This window comes from Astatotilapia calliptera, chromosome 6 (genome assembly GCF_900246225.1).
Source record: "Astatotilapia calliptera chromosome 6, fAstCal1.2, whole genome shotgun sequence".
Lineage (NCBI taxonomy): Eukaryota > Metazoa > Chordata > Actinopteri > Cichliformes > Cichlidae > Astatotilapia > Astatotilapia calliptera.
This window is the reverse complement of record NC_039307.1, coordinates 14,534,884-14,554,663: the sequence shown is the minus strand read 5'-3', so window position 1 is coordinate 14,554,663 and position 19,780 is coordinate 14,534,884. Positions and strand designations below refer to the sequence as shown.

Here is a 19,780-nt window from a genome sequence, read left to right as displayed (position 1 = left end):
TGTGCAACTTTGCATACTGCAGGATGTGATCATGAATGATTGATTAGGATGTAAAACTGTACTCTCAGGATTTATGCAAAATGAGCTTGCTGAGACTGGGCGTGCAGATAAGCACAGGAGAAATCACGAATACGACACACAATGAAACCCATACATGTGCACATCGACACAGAGGACATGGTGCTGCGTAAACATCAGCGTCATTGTTTAAGGGGCGCGTCGTTCTGCCTTTGTTCTGACTGAGGTCTGAATGACACTCAGACCAGAACTTTTCTCATTTAACTGGAAAGACAAAGCAAGGCAGCGCTGGGCTCTAAAATAGGCTTCTTCTGGTCGCATCCTGTCTCTGAAATGAGTCTGTGTGAGCTTGTTCCAGGCCTGTCCTCCTTTAAACTCTGTGACCCTTTTCCACAAAGCCCAGGAGAACCCCAGAGAAGCTTAGAGGATGCACAGAACAACAGGTTTGCAAAGTCTGCACCTGCTAAAACGTCTTCATTATCTGGTGGTAAAATGGTAAAACTACACAAAGATGTACGCAGCAATTTACATGTCTAACTGAACTGAAGCTGACAAGAGGTTTTAGAAGGCTGAGACTGTAGTTTATACCGATGCAGGTTAGCGACTTTCTGTACCAACATCACATATGTGCTGTCCAGATTCGACTGAATTCAAGGTCTGATGCTGAAGCGCTCCACACTGCTGTTCCTCGAGGCTGGCTCCAAAATCCAGTCACTACAGACTTCCATGTTAAAATGTTCAAATGTACAGCATTAAAAAGCATGTTAACTGCCCAGGAGAAAAATGGTTTTAATCTCTGATTTTTTTTTATAATTCATCCAGGGTGGAGTGGGTGGAGACGAGTGTCGCAGGTGATTTGTGACAGAAGAATAGTGGCTAAAGCAAAAGGGAAGGTTTCAAAGATGGCTGTGAGGAGAGAAATAAAGGGAGTCAACCTGGAGGTGGCAGAGTTGAAGATGCTCAGAAGAAATAAGGCTATCAGAGGGACGGCTCTGGTTACGGTTTTGGAGAAGAGGTTAGAGAGGCAGGGCTGAGATGGTTGGACCATGTGCAGAGGAGGGATAGTGAATATATATGACAAAGGATGTTGAGGAGGTTTCATGGATGTAGTGAAGGAGGACATGCAGAGGGCTGATGAGACAGAAGAGGATGCTAGGGATAGAGTGTGATGGAGGCAGATGTGAAGACCCATATAGGGAGCAGCTGAAAGTAGAAGAAGAAAGGATGCTAGAGTTCAGGGCGTGGCCACTTAGACAAATACAGGCAGCAGCTGACTGCACCAGACAGTCAAAGTGTTACGGACCATTTAGATTCCTCTGGTCAATTTTTGTAGAGCTTAAAATCTGAGTGTCTGGCACTGTTACCAGCATTCATGCTTTTGTGTGGTACTCTGTTAATTATTATGAGTGAGAAAAAGGAAAAAAAAGAAAAAAATCAATACAGCATAGTGTCAGTGTATTTTTGCATTGTTATATTGTTTCGATACAGGGGCGCCAAATATGAATATTTCGTTAAATAAATACATTAAATACAAATACTTTGGGAATATTACGACCCAGGGGGTTCAACCTACCTGATGGGTGGCAATCTTTCTACAAGCTGTTGCAGTCTGATTTGGACTGACTGCAATCACTCAGAGAAATCGCCAGAGGTTTGCAAATATTTGCTGTCTACTTTATAAATGCAGACTTTAAACTTCAAAACAAATGAATGGCGTCCAGGAGTCTAAATCTATATTTCATACCTCAATAGCCTTCAGAATTTTAATCAATCACCTTGATATCTCAGTTAAAAGGTATTGATTCATATTGGTTGCACTCCACATAATCGCCCCAGTGTTGAACATACTGGTAGTATCAACAAACTACTGATCAACAATGACAGCTGAATTTTTAACATACAGGTTCACAGTGTCCAACCACCACCAACGAGTGATGTAATTAATTAAAGTTAAAATAATGTCAACTGTACTATTTGGGATGCAAGAGTCTAAATTCTTGGGTGCTGGTTTAGCTCATGGGTAAAGCACCTGACCCATATCAAATCTGCCTGAGGACATTTGCACAGTCTTCCCTGATCTTTGTACCCTTTTTGTACCCTCTTCACTTAACAGCCCCTCCCAAAAAATATAACCTACACTAGGTTTAGTGTCCTTAAGGATGATCCGAAACTATGAATTAATCGAATCTCCAGGCGCTGATGCCCAGACAGGGTGCTGCACCAAAAAGCTCTTTGTGATTGCTGTGGTCACTCGTCCTTTGCAGAGAAGACTGACTTCTTTATTCGCCAAGTGGCAGTGAAACTGAAGAGTGCAACACTTGTGTGTTAATAGCTAATGTTTGCCTTCAAAGTAAAGAGTTACGCCTTTTGAAACATGGTGGTTTCAGCAGTAAGGTACAACTCTTACATTAAAGGTGAGCAGTGTAAATTTCACTAGTGCTCAATGGTTTGTTGGCAAATACGGGCAAGTTGACACCTTCCATGCAAACTACAGGCGACTGCAGCAACCACAAGGAGGTTATTGGCGCAGCATACAGTTTGCAAAAGACAGCAACCTCCAGCAACCACTCTCCATCCAGTCTCTAGGTCTGTGTGAACTAATGCAAAAAACTAATTCAAATCTTCTTGGTAATGTTCCCGACATTTGAAACGACAGAGAAAATACAAAGCACAGTAATCAACAAGATTTGGATTCAAATGACTAAAAGGACACTACAGAACCCCAAGGCATGGAGGTAGATCGAGCAGATAATTGGGTGGAAGCAATTATTGTTAGTGTTAGATATGTAAAACCCTGCTATAGAGGAGCATTAGAAATTATCAGCCATAGACTATAAATTCTCAGTTCAGCATATCTGCACTATCAAAATTATATTAAAATATTAAAATGACCAGCAGCCATAAAAAAAAAACTAAAAAAAAAAAACTGCAAAAATATGCTCACAATGATGCAAAAGAAGCAGCACGAGTTTGGTTTCAATGTTCTGAACTAATTAAGGTAAATAATAAACGCAATGAAAAGTAAATGTGCTCTAAAGAAATTAAAAATTTCAAATTAAATCCCTGCTGTTCAACTAACTCATTCATTGTGACTGAGCTGGAAAACATCTGCAGCTGATAGAGGGGACAGGGCAACGATTACAGCCTCGTTCTCCTGGTCTGACCTCGGTGCTTGGGATCAGGTTCAACTCAGATATGTATGTTTATATAATAATAAGAGATCTTCTATCACACACAAAGCTTGGTCTCAGGCCAGGTCACACCCAGCTGAGGATCTACACTGAGTCAAGGATGAGCTAATCAATAGGTGTAAGGTGTCTAAGCAGGGAGGTGCACCTGACAGGACCTGTGCAAGACCCTACCTGTCCGGTCAGTGGTGTGTGTGTGTGTTTGGTGTACTAGCAGCGAGCTGGCTGCAGTCAGGTGGATCAACCCTGCTCAACCTGCCGGGACCAGCTGAAATACATGAGGCTACGAGCTAAACTGCTAGCTAGCTTGTGTGCTTGAATGCTAGCCAATTAGCGAGCTAGGCTGCAGGTTTTAGTCTGATGGATCAGGTGAAGCTGATGACTGCTTGGGTAACAAGTCCGCCAATCACCCCCCTCTCCAAAAAACCACAACAGGCAGGTGAAACAAAGCAGTCCTGACGTCAGGCTGAGATAACCACCGACTGCCGGGGTAAACAGTAAGCACGTTAGCAGCTGTGTGGTACCTTTGTCTCCCTGATGTCCTGCTTCGCACCTTCGGGGTACCACTGGACGCGGACAAATCCCCTCCCGAGAGGCCGACTTGGGGTGTCCACGGCGCTCTCAGTGTCCGAACCGCACGGTACTCGTCCGCCTCCTCCACCGCCGCCGCCGTCTCCGCCTCTCCCTCCGCCATCGTCGAGGTCCGAGTCTGAGTTAAAATCCTCCTCGCCGTGGATCATCCGTACGAGGCCAAACCGGACTGAGCCGCGATATCGTCCGGAGACCAGGTCGTGGGAGAAGAGCAGCCGCTGTGAGCCGTCCGCGGTGGGGGAGAGAGCCATGGAAGGAGGCTCGGAGCCCGGGCTGGCTACGGGAGAGGGGCCCGGTGTGGGTGATGATGCCGCTGCTGCTGCGTCTGTCTTGGCCGCTGCATCCGATGCTACGGGCTCCGCCATCGCCGCTGTTGTCAGGGAGCGATGCTGGAGCGCGAGGATGACGGTGGAATAAAAAAAACTGTAACCTGGAAGCAGCGAAGCGCACGTGTTTACGTAGCTACGCGGGCTACGTATGAAGCGCAGTGTGGCAGCGTCATCACGCAGTACCCGCTGTCACCACTGAGGGGCGCCGAGAGCCAGAAACAGGAGCCACCGAGAAAGACCGCAGGCTGTACGTAAAGTATGATTCGTAATCTGCTGATGGGAGACTCTCTAACTTACTCTAATTGTGTACATTTTTATTTTACGCCAATATTTTAATGGTTACATTTCGTTTTCTGCTGTAAATTACTAATATTTATTATTATAAATTTCATCATATTTAGCTATGTTCCCTTTTAAATTATATTTTCCTAAGTAACGATAGTTAAAAAAGACATCTCTCTCTCTGTGTGTGTGTGTGTGTGTGTGTGTGTGTGTGTGTGTGTGTGTGTGTGTGTGTGTGTGTGTGTGTGTGTGTGTGTGTGTGTGTGATCCTTTGTGGATCTTACCTAAATGATTTAATATTGTTGCACAGTGAACGCTATACAAATAAACATGCAGCTCAGTTAACAATAAAAAAAAGTTTTCCTTTATTTATTATTTAACATCTTTCCACAAATATACATCTGAAGTAGCCTGAGTTTATTAATTTTCAGTGCCCCATAATTAAACATCAGTTGTTTGCTTTAAGGATATATCTGTTTTGTTTTAGATTTGGTTTTTGTGGGGATTTTTATGATAATCTTCTCAGTTTCCAAGTTCTCAAAGAAATTTACAAAGTAAACCCCATTAGTGTACAGGAGACAGAATATGTGACAGTTTAATCTGTTTTTAAAGGAACAGGTCTATAAATTTGTGAAGACTGAAAACCAGGAAATATTCTTGATGTGACTTGAATATTCCATCCTCTTCTACTTATCTCATTCAGGGTTACCTATCTCAGACAGATTGAGAGGCAGGGAATACTTTGAACAGGTTACTAGATTATCACAAGATTCACACGTAGAGAAAGACAACCATTGACACCTACAGCCACCAAATAACCCAACCCAGGCATGTCTTTGTGACGAAGACATTGTATCCAAAAACAAGCTACAAAAACACAGGGGGGGAAAAAACACGGCATTAACAATATTTAAAACCGTCTCATACCTAAAGACACAGGAGAAAACACAGATAACAGATTATTTATATTTCCTTTGCTGAACAGCACTGTTGCGACTGTCTCAACATCTTCAGCACAGTTGCAGTTTTGCAAACAAGAACATGTAAAATTTGTCTTTTAGGAAGAACGTGGGGATAGAAGTGTTTAGTGTCAGAAAAGGAGGTGTCCCCATTACATTTATTACATCACCTGACCTATAAACATGAGCACAAAAGTCAACCACTGAAACTAATTTTTCTCTTCAGCACTGCAAATAAATAGCTTTCATTTGTTATCTTAATAAAAAGCTTTTTTTGTAAATTCAAGGATGACAACAATAATTATCGTTTCGCATTAAATAAGCACACTGGTGAATTTACTATTAGACAAACATAAGTCATTTTGCTAATCATCAGTATTGTTAATTTAGTGTAACTGTGGCATAAACCTCACATTTAGGTGGTGTTTTAATAAATTTGTTAAGCATTGTATATCCTGCTCTCGGTGTCAGTTTGCATTAATTTGTTGGGAAATGCCCTCTAAAAGCGATCAAATGCAGTAAATTATTTTATGATTTCATCTCATGAGGGTAAAAGTTTGTTTGGAGAGGATAAATTCTTCAGGGAGCTTAAAACCCCACCAGGTGACAAACAAGCTCCTACACATCCTGTAGCCTAATCCTCTTACAGAACTGGAAAAATAACCCATGGAAAAATCGTGAACTCTGCTTAAAGCGGCTATGGATAGACAAAAGTCTCCTTCAGAGAAATCACATGAAGAGTGGTAAGTCGAGCCCTTAAGTTGGCCCAGTTAAGAAACACGCAATCTCCTCAGTGTGACAATTAATCATCACTGACGTTCTGATGATTAACCAGCCAGAAAATAATTTTCCAAATATCTATACCTACGTTATTGTGTTTATTCCAACCCAGTCGCGTCACTTTATGAAACTTAAACCTGACTTTACAGCAGGCGAACACGAGTTTGGTGTAGGAACTAAGCAAATCCAAATCGGTTGGTCTGATGGAGGCAAGACGATTATCCCTCCTGTAAATATGTTTATGGTTCAGTTTACTCACGGGGAGTAAAGGGTTTATCCATACAGCTCACTTCAGGATTACAAACGGTATAAATACTGGAAGCGCTCCACTCTGTTCAGTCTGCGCCAGTTCTCGCTGTACAGTTACGCGCGGATCACGGACAGCCAGACAAGTTTCATCTCGTTGTTTAAAAAGAGACTGACACGAAATCAGACAGGAAATTGTCAGCGCAGCACTCTTAGTTTTCCTGCGAAACTTTCTGGGAATAATCAGGACTATGTCTGTGGTGAGCGCAGTGCCTTTCCTGAAGCCTCTCCCCATGCGCTCTCCGGTGCCTCAGGGCCGCCGCCACACGCTGCCGGCCAGCGAGTTCCGCTCCCTCAGCCCGGAAGATGCCATCAGTGTATTCGAGATTGAAAGAGAAGGTAAGCAGACTCTTTGAACTTACGTTACAGAGCAACGGTGCTTTTAAATACCTGCCTGAATTTCTTCAGAGGACGCGCGTATTTATGCAGATTTACGCACGCCAAGCGTCTTTTAAGAAAACTGCGGGGAGAGATTCTCAGCTAAAAACACAATTTTATTTATGTTCTCCGACTGAATAGAAAGCTCTCTACAAACCTGAGCCATCACTGATTTTATTCACGGGCAGATTCTCTTCAGTTAACTGTCCTGTACACTTTCCTTGTGCTTAGCAGTCAGTACATTTGGGAACATTACGCTCAGCTTCTTTAACATCCTGCACAACTAATAAAACTGTCTGATTGTGGCAACCGTGACCCTTATCTTCTTCCTCCTCCTCCTCCTCCTCCTCCTCACACAGCTTTCATCTCTGTCTCCGGTGAGTGTCCTCTCCACCTGGACGAGGTGCGTCACTTCCTTACTCTGTGTCCTGAGCTGTCTCTTGGCTGGTTCGAGGAGGGACGGCTGGTGGCTTTTATCATCGGCTCACTGTGGGACCAGGAGAGGCTTACCACGGTAAGACGGAGCGGAAGACACCTGGACAGTGATTTATCTCCGGTTGAGAGTCGAGCAAAGATTCAACACAGATTAAGAGAGGCGCTTCAAGTGCATAAAATTCAGTGGATGGTGATAAATCTTGCCGACATACGAGTTTAGTGCCAACCGAAGAGAGAACAACAATAATCATGGAAGCTGCCTGACAATTTCTTTTAAGCCTGCAGCTGTACGAGTTTTAAGTTTCCACCTAGCAGAAACAATAAAAAAAAAAATCAGATCTTAAATTTCTTCATGATGACGCAGTTATGCGAATCCAACCAAGAATGAAAGACTGTTTGCTATAAACATTTAATATTCGAGGACTGCAGGCTGGAGTCAACATGTAGCTGATATATTTTCAAAATATGCAGCTTTTAATCCCAAATACAATCATCATTATCATGCAAGAGTTTATTCACCATCTTTTAATTCTCATACTTTTCATTCAACTAAAAGTTATGATGATGAATCCTGCTGACGTCATTTTAACTCCAATATGAAATTATTTTTAATGAAACCAGAGTCATTTAAACTTGAGCCCTTCATTTAGCTTTAATTATTAAAGATGGTTTTTGGGGGTCTTTTAAGCTTTAAATATTTCTGTGGGTACCCAGCAGGATGTTTTACTTCTACTGACAGCTCTCCTCTTCCTCTCCAGGACGCCCTTACGCTACACAAGCCTCACGGGACCACCGTTCACATCCACGTTTTGGCCGTCCACCGGACCTTCCGCCAGCAGGGAAAAGGCTCCATCCTGATGTGGCGTTACCTGCAGTACCTCCGCTGCCTGCCCTACGTCCGCCGTGCCGTGCTCATGTGTGAGGACTTCTTGGTCCCCTTCTACCAGAAGTCAGGCTTTAAAATGCTAGGCCCCAGCAACATCACGGTGGGGCCCCTTAACTTCACAGAAATGTTCTACCCCGTGAGGGGCCACGCCTTCATGCGGCGCAACAGTGGCTGCTGAAGACACAGACTTGATGTGGATTCTCTATAGCTGTGAAAGGAGGTGAAGACCCCTGAGAAACGGGGTACAGGGGGCACGTGATGAGCGGTGCAGTGAGTGTTTGTGATCATCGCTGTCTGTGAGTGAAGCCTGTTTGTTTGGCAGGAAGTGACGTGTGAATTCTGACCCGGAGTCTGCAGAGAGCCAAAAACAGAGAGATGTCGACAGCAGTGGTTTGCAAAAGTGTCCTGAAAGCAAGATTTGATTTGCATTGTAGTGAGTTCGTTACACAAAAACCAAAATCCCAAATCTTTATTTTGATAAACGCTGGACATTTGTGTCCAACAGAACTGCTGCCTTCTTTATTTCTTTTATTTTTTTAAACAGTGAGGACACGTTTAAATAAAACTAATTCCTTTAGTAATTCTCCAATAATATGTAACAGCAGTTAAAATGACAAAGGAGGGATATCAGCAAGGCTAAATATTAACATTGAACTTCTATTAAGACTTCAGTGATCCCGTGACTGACCGTTTATAAATCGGACGTGTGGCACTTTAAAAGTCTGTCTTCTTTATGGTCTTGTCAACTTTTTCTTGTAGACAGCCTCCATTTTTGCCTCGGAGTCTTAAATCAAGACAAACTCATTTTTACACTGTTTTGTTCTAATAAAAATTTTATTTTCTAACCTCTCTGTCTTCATATGTTATTTACATTTTTAATTACTGCTGAACATGAAAGGGGGATGTTCATTTTGACATTTTTCTATTTTTCTGGGCTTGCTGAGGACCGAAGTGTCTGGAAAAACTGACATTTAAAGTTTGTTCTTGACCGAAGAAAACAGCAACCGAGGAAACATATCTGAAGCTTTCAGCCTTCAATAAATGTCAAACTCATTTTACGACAAAGGCCATATACAACCAAGTGACGACCGAAACTCCGCTTTGTCAGTGTAAAGATACTTAACTACACATTTAATCTCTGTGATATCTTAAACAACCGGAATTTTCTCTTATTTAATTGTTAATCTATTACTTAGTTGTAGTTTAAATGGCTGTGGGGGAGGTCTATCAGTAGAAAAAGATGTAAAATGTATAAAAATTACAGTTAAAAAAGGTCCAAAAATGTACACTCTCCTTCATATTTTCCAAAGCTGTCCTGCAGGCCGGATTGGAGTCTTTGCCAGGCCAATACTGTCCCCCTGCACTAATATATAAAAATAAAAAAATCAAGTGATCTCTATAAGTCTTCCTTTTCTCCACATCTACAGCAGTTCATCATATGATGGGTGTATTGCTGGGGAGTAAGTGCAGTCAGGTTTGGGAAAACATGAAATCAAACTACTCACAAACGTATTGTTGACAGTGTAATGTATTTTCACATGGTTGCTTCAATACACATAATTTCACATATAACAGTACCGTGAACATCTCCTCTAATTAATTTTAGCATTCCCCTTTTGTTCCAGTAAATAGGGGGGGGGGGTGACATTATTTGGTCCCGATGCACATGCAGCTGGCCGTACAGCTGCTGCATACAGACATGATGGTGGAAATGGCTTGTTGTGTTTCATGTTAAACATTCAGATGCGCACACGTCAAAAGGCACAGTAAAGGTTTCCTTAACAAAAAGAAGAAGAAGAAGAAAGAAGAGAGGTGGATGTCTTTGTTCACACTTTACCCGCCAAATGCACGAGGGCACGTCTGTATGAGTCCTGTGGCTCCAGCAATGCAAAAAACAGTGACACAAAAACTCAAAACATCTGAAGCATCCAACAAGAGACCTACTCTGGATGTTTTTGTGTTGTCTTAAACGCAGGATTATCCGTCAGTCAGTCCTATAGACTAACTCACGTAATGTGATAATCACTCAGTAACTAAACTCACATAATCCTCCACACAACGGTCAATATTGTGGTTCTAACAGTCCGGGTCAACTCAAACAACAACCCCGAACAACAACAACACCCGTGATGGGGAATCAGTTTCACTTCAGGCTGTCGGGCCTCTGAAACATGTCGTTTCCAAATCTGCTTGTATGTGTGCAGAGAAGTTTGTCCAGGTTTGAAATCATTTCAGAACATTACCGAGTGAAAATGGAGAGGGCGACGCATTTTACGGTGCATTTCACCAACATTTCAGTACCTGGGCGAAACATGGAGGTGATCCCGTGAGTCTGACTGTTTCACAGAGTTGGAAATGTAGTACAAATCTTAATTTGATCTGAGAAAAGCAGCCCGTGAGATCACTGCTAAACAAATACCGTTTTCTTGTGTCCATTTTTTTTCACAGATTAAATTAAAAAAAAAACAAAAAAAACCCCAAAAAAAACATACAGTTTAGGCACCGCTGTGTTACCAGACACATACGATCAAATAGTGATTAAAAAGTAGAGCTCAAGTAAAAATTTGTTCGTGGCATTGGCATACGGAGAAGTGGCTGTAAAAAGATCATGCATACACGAGCTCATAAAAGCAGCATGACAACTTGCTTTGGTAGCTGAGGGTCAAAAAATGTCTCATTATTTACAAAGTTGATTACAAGCAGTATTCAAAGTATAACAAATGCCTCTGTTTAAGGCAACTAGGTGCTGTAGACTGAACCGTGCCTTAACTGCTGTTAGTACTTGGATCACATCATTAACTTTAGCATAACATTTCACTGCTCCGGAGACTATCGACATGCCAAGTGCATACGCGCAATGGGCAAATACAAAAACAAAAAAAAAAATACAGCAGCAGACGGCGTCTGTAGTGTTAATCCAGTGTTACCGAAAACAAGGAAGCATCTGAAATGGGCTACAAGATGCTTGATGACCCGCTGTGGTATCGTCGTCCACAGAGTTAAAGGGAAACGACTGTCAGACAGAGTCGTTCAAACCTCCTTCTTTGACTCGGCTTCTTTACTTCAACACGACTCTTCATATACACTGAAGGAGTCTCTCACTCCGTAGATCTTTTGGATCCATCAGCTCTTTGCAGTTTTAATGTCCTGAGTGCCTTTTCCTTTTTTATGTTCATCAGTTAGCAAATTAACATTGCAGGTCGTACCAGACACAGAGGACTAAAAAAGGACTGGATATGTTTTATGGAAGGAGGAAAGTCACCTGACTTTTGAGGAGGAAGTGATCCAGTTCTGGTTGCATGGAGTTTGAGTAGAAAACAATAAAAAAAATAAAATAAAAAAAGAGAGAGAGATTTAAAAGTTCCCACCCAAATGACTGATCACATCATTGCTAGTAGGCCGTCAGCACAGGCAGTTTGATAATTTAGATGTCATCTGTGGCCTCCAGACTAGTTCACCACATGTTCGATGTCGTGGTCTATGTCGTATTTTTCACAAAACTTGTTTGTGATCGGTAAGCAGGTCAGATGCTCCAGCCAGTGCAAGTTAATTCGGCGAATATAAAACCAAACGATGAGGGAAGCGAACAGTCCAACGTAGGCCAATAGCGAGACGGCGATGAGGATACGTTTCCGGTACTTGTCGAATGTCCCGAAGGTGACGTAGGGCAAGAAGGCAAACGAGAGCAGCAGGCCGCTGAGGAAACCGAAGATGTGGGCGATGTTGTCGATCCACGGCAGAAGGCCGCACAGGAAGAGGAAGAGCATGATGCACGACAGTTTAGAAAAGGCTTTCCAGGGCTTCTCCAGCATCTGCCAACCCTGAAACAGCTCAACAAAGAGGCAAGCGAGGAGCCCAAACTGAGACCCCGCTGGACCCACCTGTCAGGAGAGAGAGAGAGAGAAAAAAAGCCAAGTTACACAGGAACTAAAGAGGATTCCTGCAGCATGCACGCTGCTTCACACAGTGTGCACAGAAAACCTAAACGCCTGACGCACTGGACCAACGCATGATAAGCATCAGGTGCTTTTAGTGTGTCCTGTTAGGGGGCAAACAGGATGTCAGGGTGACTAACTGCTCCACTTAATTGGCACATTACACAGGCTCACACATGGTGGTAGTAGTGGTGGTGATGGGTGGGAGAGGGGGGGACAACTCCTGGAACAACTTTCCAGGAGTTGTCAGAACTGTAAAATTTAATTTATTTTTAAAAAAATAAAAACACATTTTAATAAGATGATTTGTCGAACTGTGTTATTTGCAGAGGAAACCATTAAAGTGAACTGTGTTTGTTTAAATGCGAACCAGGTCTCTGAATTAATCAGTGATTTAACAACAGCAAATAAAGTGCAACAACCAGTTAGCTCGCTGACAGACAGACCAGGCAGACGCGCCGTTTAGGCCCAGAGGAGCAAAGATTTAACCTGATTACCGAATCCTGGCAGCAAGTACCAGGATAGTATTTTAAGTAACAATTATTTAAATCGACTCATTATGAGTGACACTAAGAGGCTTAATGCAGTGTAAACTGTAGTTACTGCAAGTAAGGTAAGGATAAAAACTCACCAGCATCTCTCATAAATTATTCTTTAAAGCAAAGCAGACAGAGGTTCAGAGAAGTTTCTAAGCGACTCTCAGTGCATCCATACTGAAGCTTTCTAACCGTAATGCAGGTTTAGTTGTGCACAGATTATCTTATGTTAAAGATCCAGTTCTGGGGAAGATGTGCAGTATGAGCCCAGGGTCACGCAGTAAAGGTGAGCAGATTAAGGTGACGTCAAAGCTTGGCCTGGTGAGAGGCAGATGGCTAATCGGCAAAGACATTAAACACCCACAAACATTTTTAAAAAAAAAGAAAAAAAAGTGCACGGCAGTCCACCCACACACCCCACACACGCAGGCTGACACGCTCCTCACACGAGTCGTCGTCACTATTAAACCCCTCATTCAGAAGTAACCTGCTCACTGCTCTCAAACTGAATCAGAAGCTTTGTGTGTTCCCGTATGACTCTCTCATAATCACCTAAATGTTTTTGTACAAATAATCTAATGAATTATATTAAGAAGTGTTCTGACAGACAGACACTCCTCTCCAATTTCTCCTTGAAAGTAACGTATATAATCTCCAGGTATCCCTTTATATTTCTCCAGAAACCACTCTTCAAATTCTTTCACTCAAATACCAAGATAAAGAAGAAAACTCACCGACGTCTCACTGTCAACACGCTGACTTTTGCACTGTTTGGATTGTTTTTCCTGTTGTTTAAAGCTTTTAGGTTTCACATTCTCACAGTGTCAGGATTTAATTAATTCTAAAATGTCAAGTCTATTAAAGTCTCTGAGCGTGAACAGCTTTAATCTAACTGAAGGCAGGTAAATGTGTTGTAATAACTCCACAGTGAATTACTTCTATACTGTTAAGCAGCAGGACAGGAAGCACCTAAAACGGAGCCAAACAAAAGTTTAAAACTGAAACAAAAACTCAAGATAATATATAAACAGTGGACATAATATTAGTCAAGCTGACTCTATTTGTTACAGTAAAAGCAATAAAAACATCGTTTTAAAAAGTTATCCGTTTTAAAGACACCAAACCCCAAAACATGAAAGTCGGGTCGAGAACTGATTTTTTAAAGCATCCAACCTGAGCAGGTGCACCTCCTGAAGTATATCAAAGCCTTTTAATGTAACTTAAACTGCTTGAAGATGTTTTCTGGCTCCTAAGAAAAAAAATGTTGTGGTTGTAAATGTGAAAGGAGGAGGAAGGTATGGTCAGCATACTTTATGTTGTATGCAGCACTTTTACATTTAGCGTACCCTGCACTGGTGGTTAGCAAAGAGACGTTTGACTGACATTATCAAATAATAAATATTCATGCTTGCTCGTCTCTCTGCAGAGCTTAATGAACTGAAACTAAAGTTGTTCCTTCACAAATCCGTAGAGCTCCTTTACTTGTGAAAACTATTATTTCCAGCCACAGCTGCTGTTTGAGCCATTTTTGCTAAAGCCACAGGGGCTCCTTAATTCAACAGTAAAGGGATAATCCACTTAAATCGCCTCCTTAAGTGGCCTCACTGCATGTGCTTCCTCTGGTTATTCCTGGTGCGTGAAGACATGTGAGCTGGTCACTGATATTTAGAACTACAGTAATTGTCAGGTAAAAACAACTGGAGCTCGCTTATAAAATCAAGCCATCGTGTACGTAAATGTGTTACATGTTGGTCTCTTTATACATTAAAACTGTCCCCTCTATCAGTGAGGAACTGTTTCGTGTGTGTGTGTGTGTGTGTGTGTGTGTGTGTGTGTGTGTGTGTGTGTGTGTGTGTGTGTGTCTGGACCTGGACCTGTTCAGGAACGTGTGGACCAGGTCTGGTCTCTGCAACAATCGTCTTTGTTTAAAAGGAAAAACATGAAATCCCATTCACTAAGTACCACAGCAGTGGCCTTTGTTAACCCGCACAATGGCATTAGGCTAATCTCTTAAAGGGGAAACTGGACTATATAGATACATTCAGAAGAAAGCAGGCTTGCTGGTAAAAAGCCCCCCCCCCCCAACGTTTATTCATTTGTTGTTGGGGTTTGTTTTTGCAAAAATGACAATGAATCACTTAAAGTAGTGACCATAGTAGTGTTACTCTTTAAAAAAAAAAAAGAAAAAGAGTGAAACACTACTGCTTCAGGCGAGATCTGCTTTCCTCCTTGTAAATATTTACGTGTATGAAATTCAACCACATCGGCTGATTTAATCTAATATTTTCTGGTGAGTTTTTTTTTTTTTTTTTTTTTTGTTGTTGTTGTTTTTTTACAAACAATAATGCAGACAAGGCAGACAACAAAGGAACAGCATCAACTATTTAGAGCCTTTTAAAACGACATACAGACATCAGTTAACATAGCATGTAGCTGCAGCTGATTCAGCAACTATTTTCTATCTCACACTTGATCTTGTGTGAGGATTGCCTCAACTTTCCTTCAGCACATCCAGCAGTACGGTTATATGCAACAGAACTGTGAATAACAGGTCACCTTTCTTTCTTTATCCCTGCACAGTCATAACTGATTACCCTGCTGGTTGCTGTGCTGTTACCGGTCACTGAAATGTTGGGAGTGCTGTGACACGTCTTTCTTGGATGCTTTACGCTCGGTTTGGTGGGGCTGCTGCTTTCGCAGTAAAGTTGTCTCATGTGCTGTTAACCCAAGTTCGGTTTCTCCAGGCACTTCCACAGTTAATACCACAAGTGTTTCCTGCACCCCTCTAAACCTCTAGACTAAGATGGTCAATTCTGCTCCAATAATCCCCAACAGGAGAAACCCTCGTCCAGTGAGTGAACTCAACTAAGCTGAGCTAAGCCACAGAGTTTAGACAGCAGGCACAGAAACTGCAATTCAAATAAGAATGTAACACAAAACTAACGAGAGCTGGAGCTCACACAGGTGACATTTAGACCTGAACTCAGATTATAGTGTAGCGAGAAATACATGAAGTGAAACAGCATGACGGTTTCTCCCTTTAGATAATTTAGGGGGTAAATGAGGAAGAAAGCACATAAGTATATACAATGTCTGATTTTACATCGCAGAAATTTGACAGTGTGAAAGTACCTGTGTGTGTCAAGTGTGAGTGCTTAATCAACAGAAGTACATCCAATCCTGTCAAAAGTCACTGCAACTCAGATATGTTGGTGTTTAGAACAAAGTGTGTGAAAAGCTGTTTTTTCTTTCTTCAGCATCGTGTCCAAGGACACACTGGCATGTGGGCTGGATCGAACCAGACCTTCTATTTAGTGGGCGATTTGCTCCTGAGCCCCAAGTGCCCCACATATACAGACTTAACAGATTAAACAGAGTTTCCTTATAGCGGATGCGACTGGAATATTCACTTACCAAGGACACTTAACTGAAGGTTTAACATAAACTTTCAGACAAATGAATTTAAAAAGCTTAAGTGCACAAAACTTCACATCCTGTGTGCCTTGAAACTTTCAGAGAAAAAAAAAAGTGTATTAATGTGTATTTACATATATGTGACGAACTCACCTCGGCTCTGTAGGGCAGGAAGAGGGCAGAGGCGAGGTTACCAGTGATCCCACTCAACATGTAAATGATGGAGATGCGAAGCCAACCTGCCAGCTTCTCCAGGTCCCTCAGTATGGTCATCTGGAACACTACGGACACCACGCAGTGTAAAAGCCTACACACACACACACACACACACACAAACAAAGGTTATCACTGGTAACTAAAACTCCTTTCCACCACTGCATTATCACAAATATGCATTTAGGATTTTTTTTTTTCCCCCATTAAGCTCCTTTGGCTTGTTTGCTCGCCTGCTTTTAAAGGGTTACATCTGAGGGAAATCCCTTGTGCCTGCCTGGTATTAATATTACAGTTCTCATGTGAGCGAACGTCTCACGAGCACTGGGTCCTCAATTAGAAATGTTTCATTAGTTTTGAATCCTCAAGGATGCTGACACAGTGAAACTGCATTAAGTAATCACTCATAGCAAATTAATGAAACAGTTCATTGACTGTGTAAAAGGCTTTGTCATGGCATATTACACAGTCTCACAATATATCATCAATGCTACATTCAGCTGAAATAGCTCATTCATAGATAGACGTGTCAGAAATTAAAAGATCTGTGCAACATAGCCATAAAACATGACCACAGGAAAAATAAATCTTTGTCTTAGGACGTTGCTGCAGGGGGAAGTGCGTACCCAGCATGTAGGAAGAGAGAGAGCCAGAGACGGTAGACTTGATCGGGAACGTCAGGATTAAGGAAGGGCAGCAAGCCGCACACATCATCCAGACAGTGGACCTGTGTAACAACACTGCAGTCAGAAACATACTAAAGAAAAAGACACACACACTCATCATCATGCACACACAATACCTGTGAGCAGAGGGTGGCTTCCTCGTGGAAGTAACCATGCATGAAAGTGCAATACTCTCTGGTTGCGATTTCACATCTACAAATAAATACATAAATAAATAAAATTTTATTTATTTATTTAAAACAGATGACCTCAGAGTAGCAAAGCGCTTTAGCAAACACATGTTTCGCACCTGCCCTTAGTTCCTATGCAGCAGGGCCGTCCTTTGATGTTACAGTCCATGTGTCTGTAGCCTGTGTGACTCCACTTCTTTGGATATGTACAGATCTGACAGCAGCACAGGTAAAACCAAAAAAAAAGGAAAAAAAAAAGAAAAAGGAAAATTAATATAAAATGTGGTTCAGATGCAAGTGAACACAGAGTAGCAACAGAAAAATGAAGAATGAACGAGGCAGCGGTGGCCCCTCACCGGCCACGTGGTGATGTCATCCTTCCATAAATGAGGCTCTGCAGAGGCAGGCTCCTCACATATTCTGTTCACAACAAGAAAAGCATCAAAGTGGTGAAACGCTGCTGAGTCTTTAATGACACACTTTAATTAAGCTTCATATCCTCACCTGGGGTCCTGGTGACAGACAGAACCGGACGACCTACTGATGTTTTCCATTTGTTCATTGTCCCATTTAATAAAGGTGGCCAGCGTCTCCTGCATGAAGTTATTATACATTTATATTATTATAAATATTTAAGACACAGTTTTCTTTCTCATTTACCAAGCACAGCAAAGAAATGAAAAACGGATTATGTTTCTTTTTTACTGCACACCCAAAATCTGCATCTAAAGGGGAAAAGTTCAAGAGTACAGCAAAGACACTGTGAATGATTAGCACGAGCGTTTAAGTGATTATATGCTTAAAGATTATAAACTCATGTGCACAGGTATGTGTATATTATCACGTACAGAGCAGCCGGAGCTGAGGGTCTGCACACATCCGGAGTTGTCATTCTGAACGCAGCAGCCAGAATCTTTCTCGAGCTCTCTGGCCTTCTCGATCAGGCTGACGATTTGTGCATCCCGACGGATGCAGGGGGAGAATTTTGCCCCCAGGTGGATGAGGTCTTCCTAAAAATTGATGGAAATGATTTTAAAGATCAAAAAAAATGTGGTAACACACATGCTAAACACAGATTAAGATGATAAAGAAATAAACTGGTGCCTGTCTATCTTTTAAATACACAATTTTCCCCAAAGGTATTTACTCCTGTATCCAAATGTTGATGTTGGCTCTGTTCATCTGGACGTAGCGTTTTTAGTGGGGGAGACGTTTCATCACTCATCCAAGTGACTTTTTCAGTCTCAGCTGACTGCAGGTTCCCTCAACCTTATAAACAGCAAATTTGCACAATGACTGAACGTAGCACCACTGAGGGAACAATGGGCTGTGAGGTCAGTTCCTTGATCATTAATATGCAAATTGTCATGACCATTGATCAACAACCACTGATCAAATCCTGTTGATCAAAGACCACTGATCATTGATCAAGGACCACTGATCAAAGGCCATGAGTACCATTCACAGAAAGTTGGGAAATGGCTGCAATCACAGCATTGTAAGAAGGTGAAGATGCCCCCCTCCTCGATTCAGAGATGGTCTTTCCCTTTTTACGTAAATGGCCTCCTTGACTCAAACCTCCATAATGACATCTCTCACTTTCTCAACAAAATCCAAGGTGTTCTGGATGTGGTGTTCAGAGCTGTCTACAAGCGGGTTGAGGAGATCAAAGCCAGAAACTTTGAGATGTTATAGGTGACCGAGTTGATCATACAGACAATTAGTCTTAAAGGTAAACCCTGTTTATTTATCTTGGGTAAACCATACAGACTTTGTGTAGATTCGCCTGGGTAAAACCTGTGGTATGAGGTCCCGTCAATACCATTGTCTCATTCTAACTGCATCAGACAATCTATCACCCTCTTCCTGTAACCACTTCCTGGGTCTCGTTTCAGGGGTTTGTAAGTATTTACAAATTACATATCACGATGTCATAAGTCACTGGACACTGTGAACATCCACGGTCACCACTTCATGCATAATGGACCTTCCATGTATATGGACATGTGCAGGTATATATGTCTGTATATGTATACATATGTATATTTAGTGTGTACATGTCTATAAATAGGAATAGCAGTGGTACAATAGCTATATCAAGCTATATAGTTTATGTCTTCCATATTTCCAACTATATCCATAATCACATACTGTGTATGCTACCATTGTATATAGTGTATTATCTTACTTTTTTTCATTGATTGCACTTATTTGTATTTTTGCATTTCCTTCTGATATCTGTACCTGAGCTGAGGTGACGCAATAATTTCCCCGTTGTGGGATCAATAAAGTCTTATCTTATCTTATTTTTGTCACTGAGCAGTGACAAAATTTTTCTCATGATATTCTTCCTTGCACTTATCCTTGTCTGTTGGAAGGATGATAATGTTATTGTCATTACTAAGAAAGGTCCATAAAGTCATGGATGAGCAAGTGTAGAAGAGACTGACTGTCTTAATCTCAACCCAAGTTCATAAGGGTGTGAAGGCAGACGAGTGGATACTTTTGGCAACATAGTGTATGTGCTCATGCATTCAAACATAGAAGTTCCGTTATTTTTCTTAATAAATTACTAAAACCGGTCAGCTCAGCCTCCATTTAAACAATTTACTCTCACAACTGAAACGATCAATTTTAAATGCAGAAAATAAATTGACATTTTTAGGCTTGTAAC

At 41.8% G+C, this 19,780-nt stretch overlaps 3 protein-coding genes across 4 annotated transcripts in view; 1 reads left to right on the top strand and 2 right to left on the bottom strand.

Annotated features, from left to right (window-relative positions):
* ube2o (ubiquitin-conjugating enzyme E2O) overlaps positions 1 to 4,231 on the bottom strand; it is a 44,495-nt gene extending 40,264 nt beyond the window's left edge. For both annotated transcript variants that reach the window (XM_026170475.1, XM_026170477.1), the window contains exon 1: positions 3,731 to 4,231. In XM_026170475.1, coding sequence (XP_026026260.1) covers positions 3,731 to 4,162 — 432 coding nt within the window. In that variant the 5' untranslated portion in view covers positions 4,163 to 4,231. The remainder of the gene's footprint in view (positions 1 to 3,730) is intronic.
* Positions 4,232 to 5,810: 1,579 nt separating this feature from the next.
* Positions 5,811 to 8,998, top strand: aanat1 (arylalkylamine N-acetyltransferase 1). The gene is made up of 3 exons (XM_026170474.1): positions 5,811 to 6,792; positions 7,191 to 7,345; positions 8,025 to 8,998. Exons 1-3 carry the CDS (start codon positions 6,645 to 6,647, stop codon positions 8,328 to 8,330), a joined length of 609 nt encoding a protein of 202 aa, XP_026026259.1. The 5' UTR covers positions 5,811 to 6,644; the 3' UTR covers positions 8,331 to 8,998.
* Positions 8,999 to 9,662: 664 nt separating this feature from the next.
* The window catches only part of LOC113023967 (inactive rhomboid protein 2), a 36,677-nt gene continuing 26,559 nt past the window's right edge, over positions 9,663 to 19,780 (bottom strand). Inside the window, exons 11-18 of the mRNA XM_026170473.1 lie at positions 17,955 to 18,116; positions 17,611 to 17,699; positions 17,463 to 17,526; positions 17,226 to 17,320; positions 17,053 to 17,128; positions 16,877 to 16,977; positions 16,191 to 16,344; positions 9,663 to 12,033 (exon numbers count right to left, since the gene is read on the bottom strand). Coding sequence (XP_026026258.1) covers positions 11,602 to 12,033; positions 16,191 to 16,344; positions 16,877 to 16,977; positions 17,053 to 17,128; positions 17,226 to 17,320; positions 17,463 to 17,526; positions 17,611 to 17,699; positions 17,955 to 18,116 — 1,173 coding nt within the window. The 3' untranslated portion in view covers positions 9,663 to 11,601. The remainder of the gene's footprint in view (positions 12,034 to 16,190; positions 16,345 to 16,876; positions 16,978 to 17,052; positions 17,129 to 17,225; positions 17,321 to 17,462; positions 17,527 to 17,610; positions 17,700 to 17,954; positions 18,117 to 19,780) is intronic.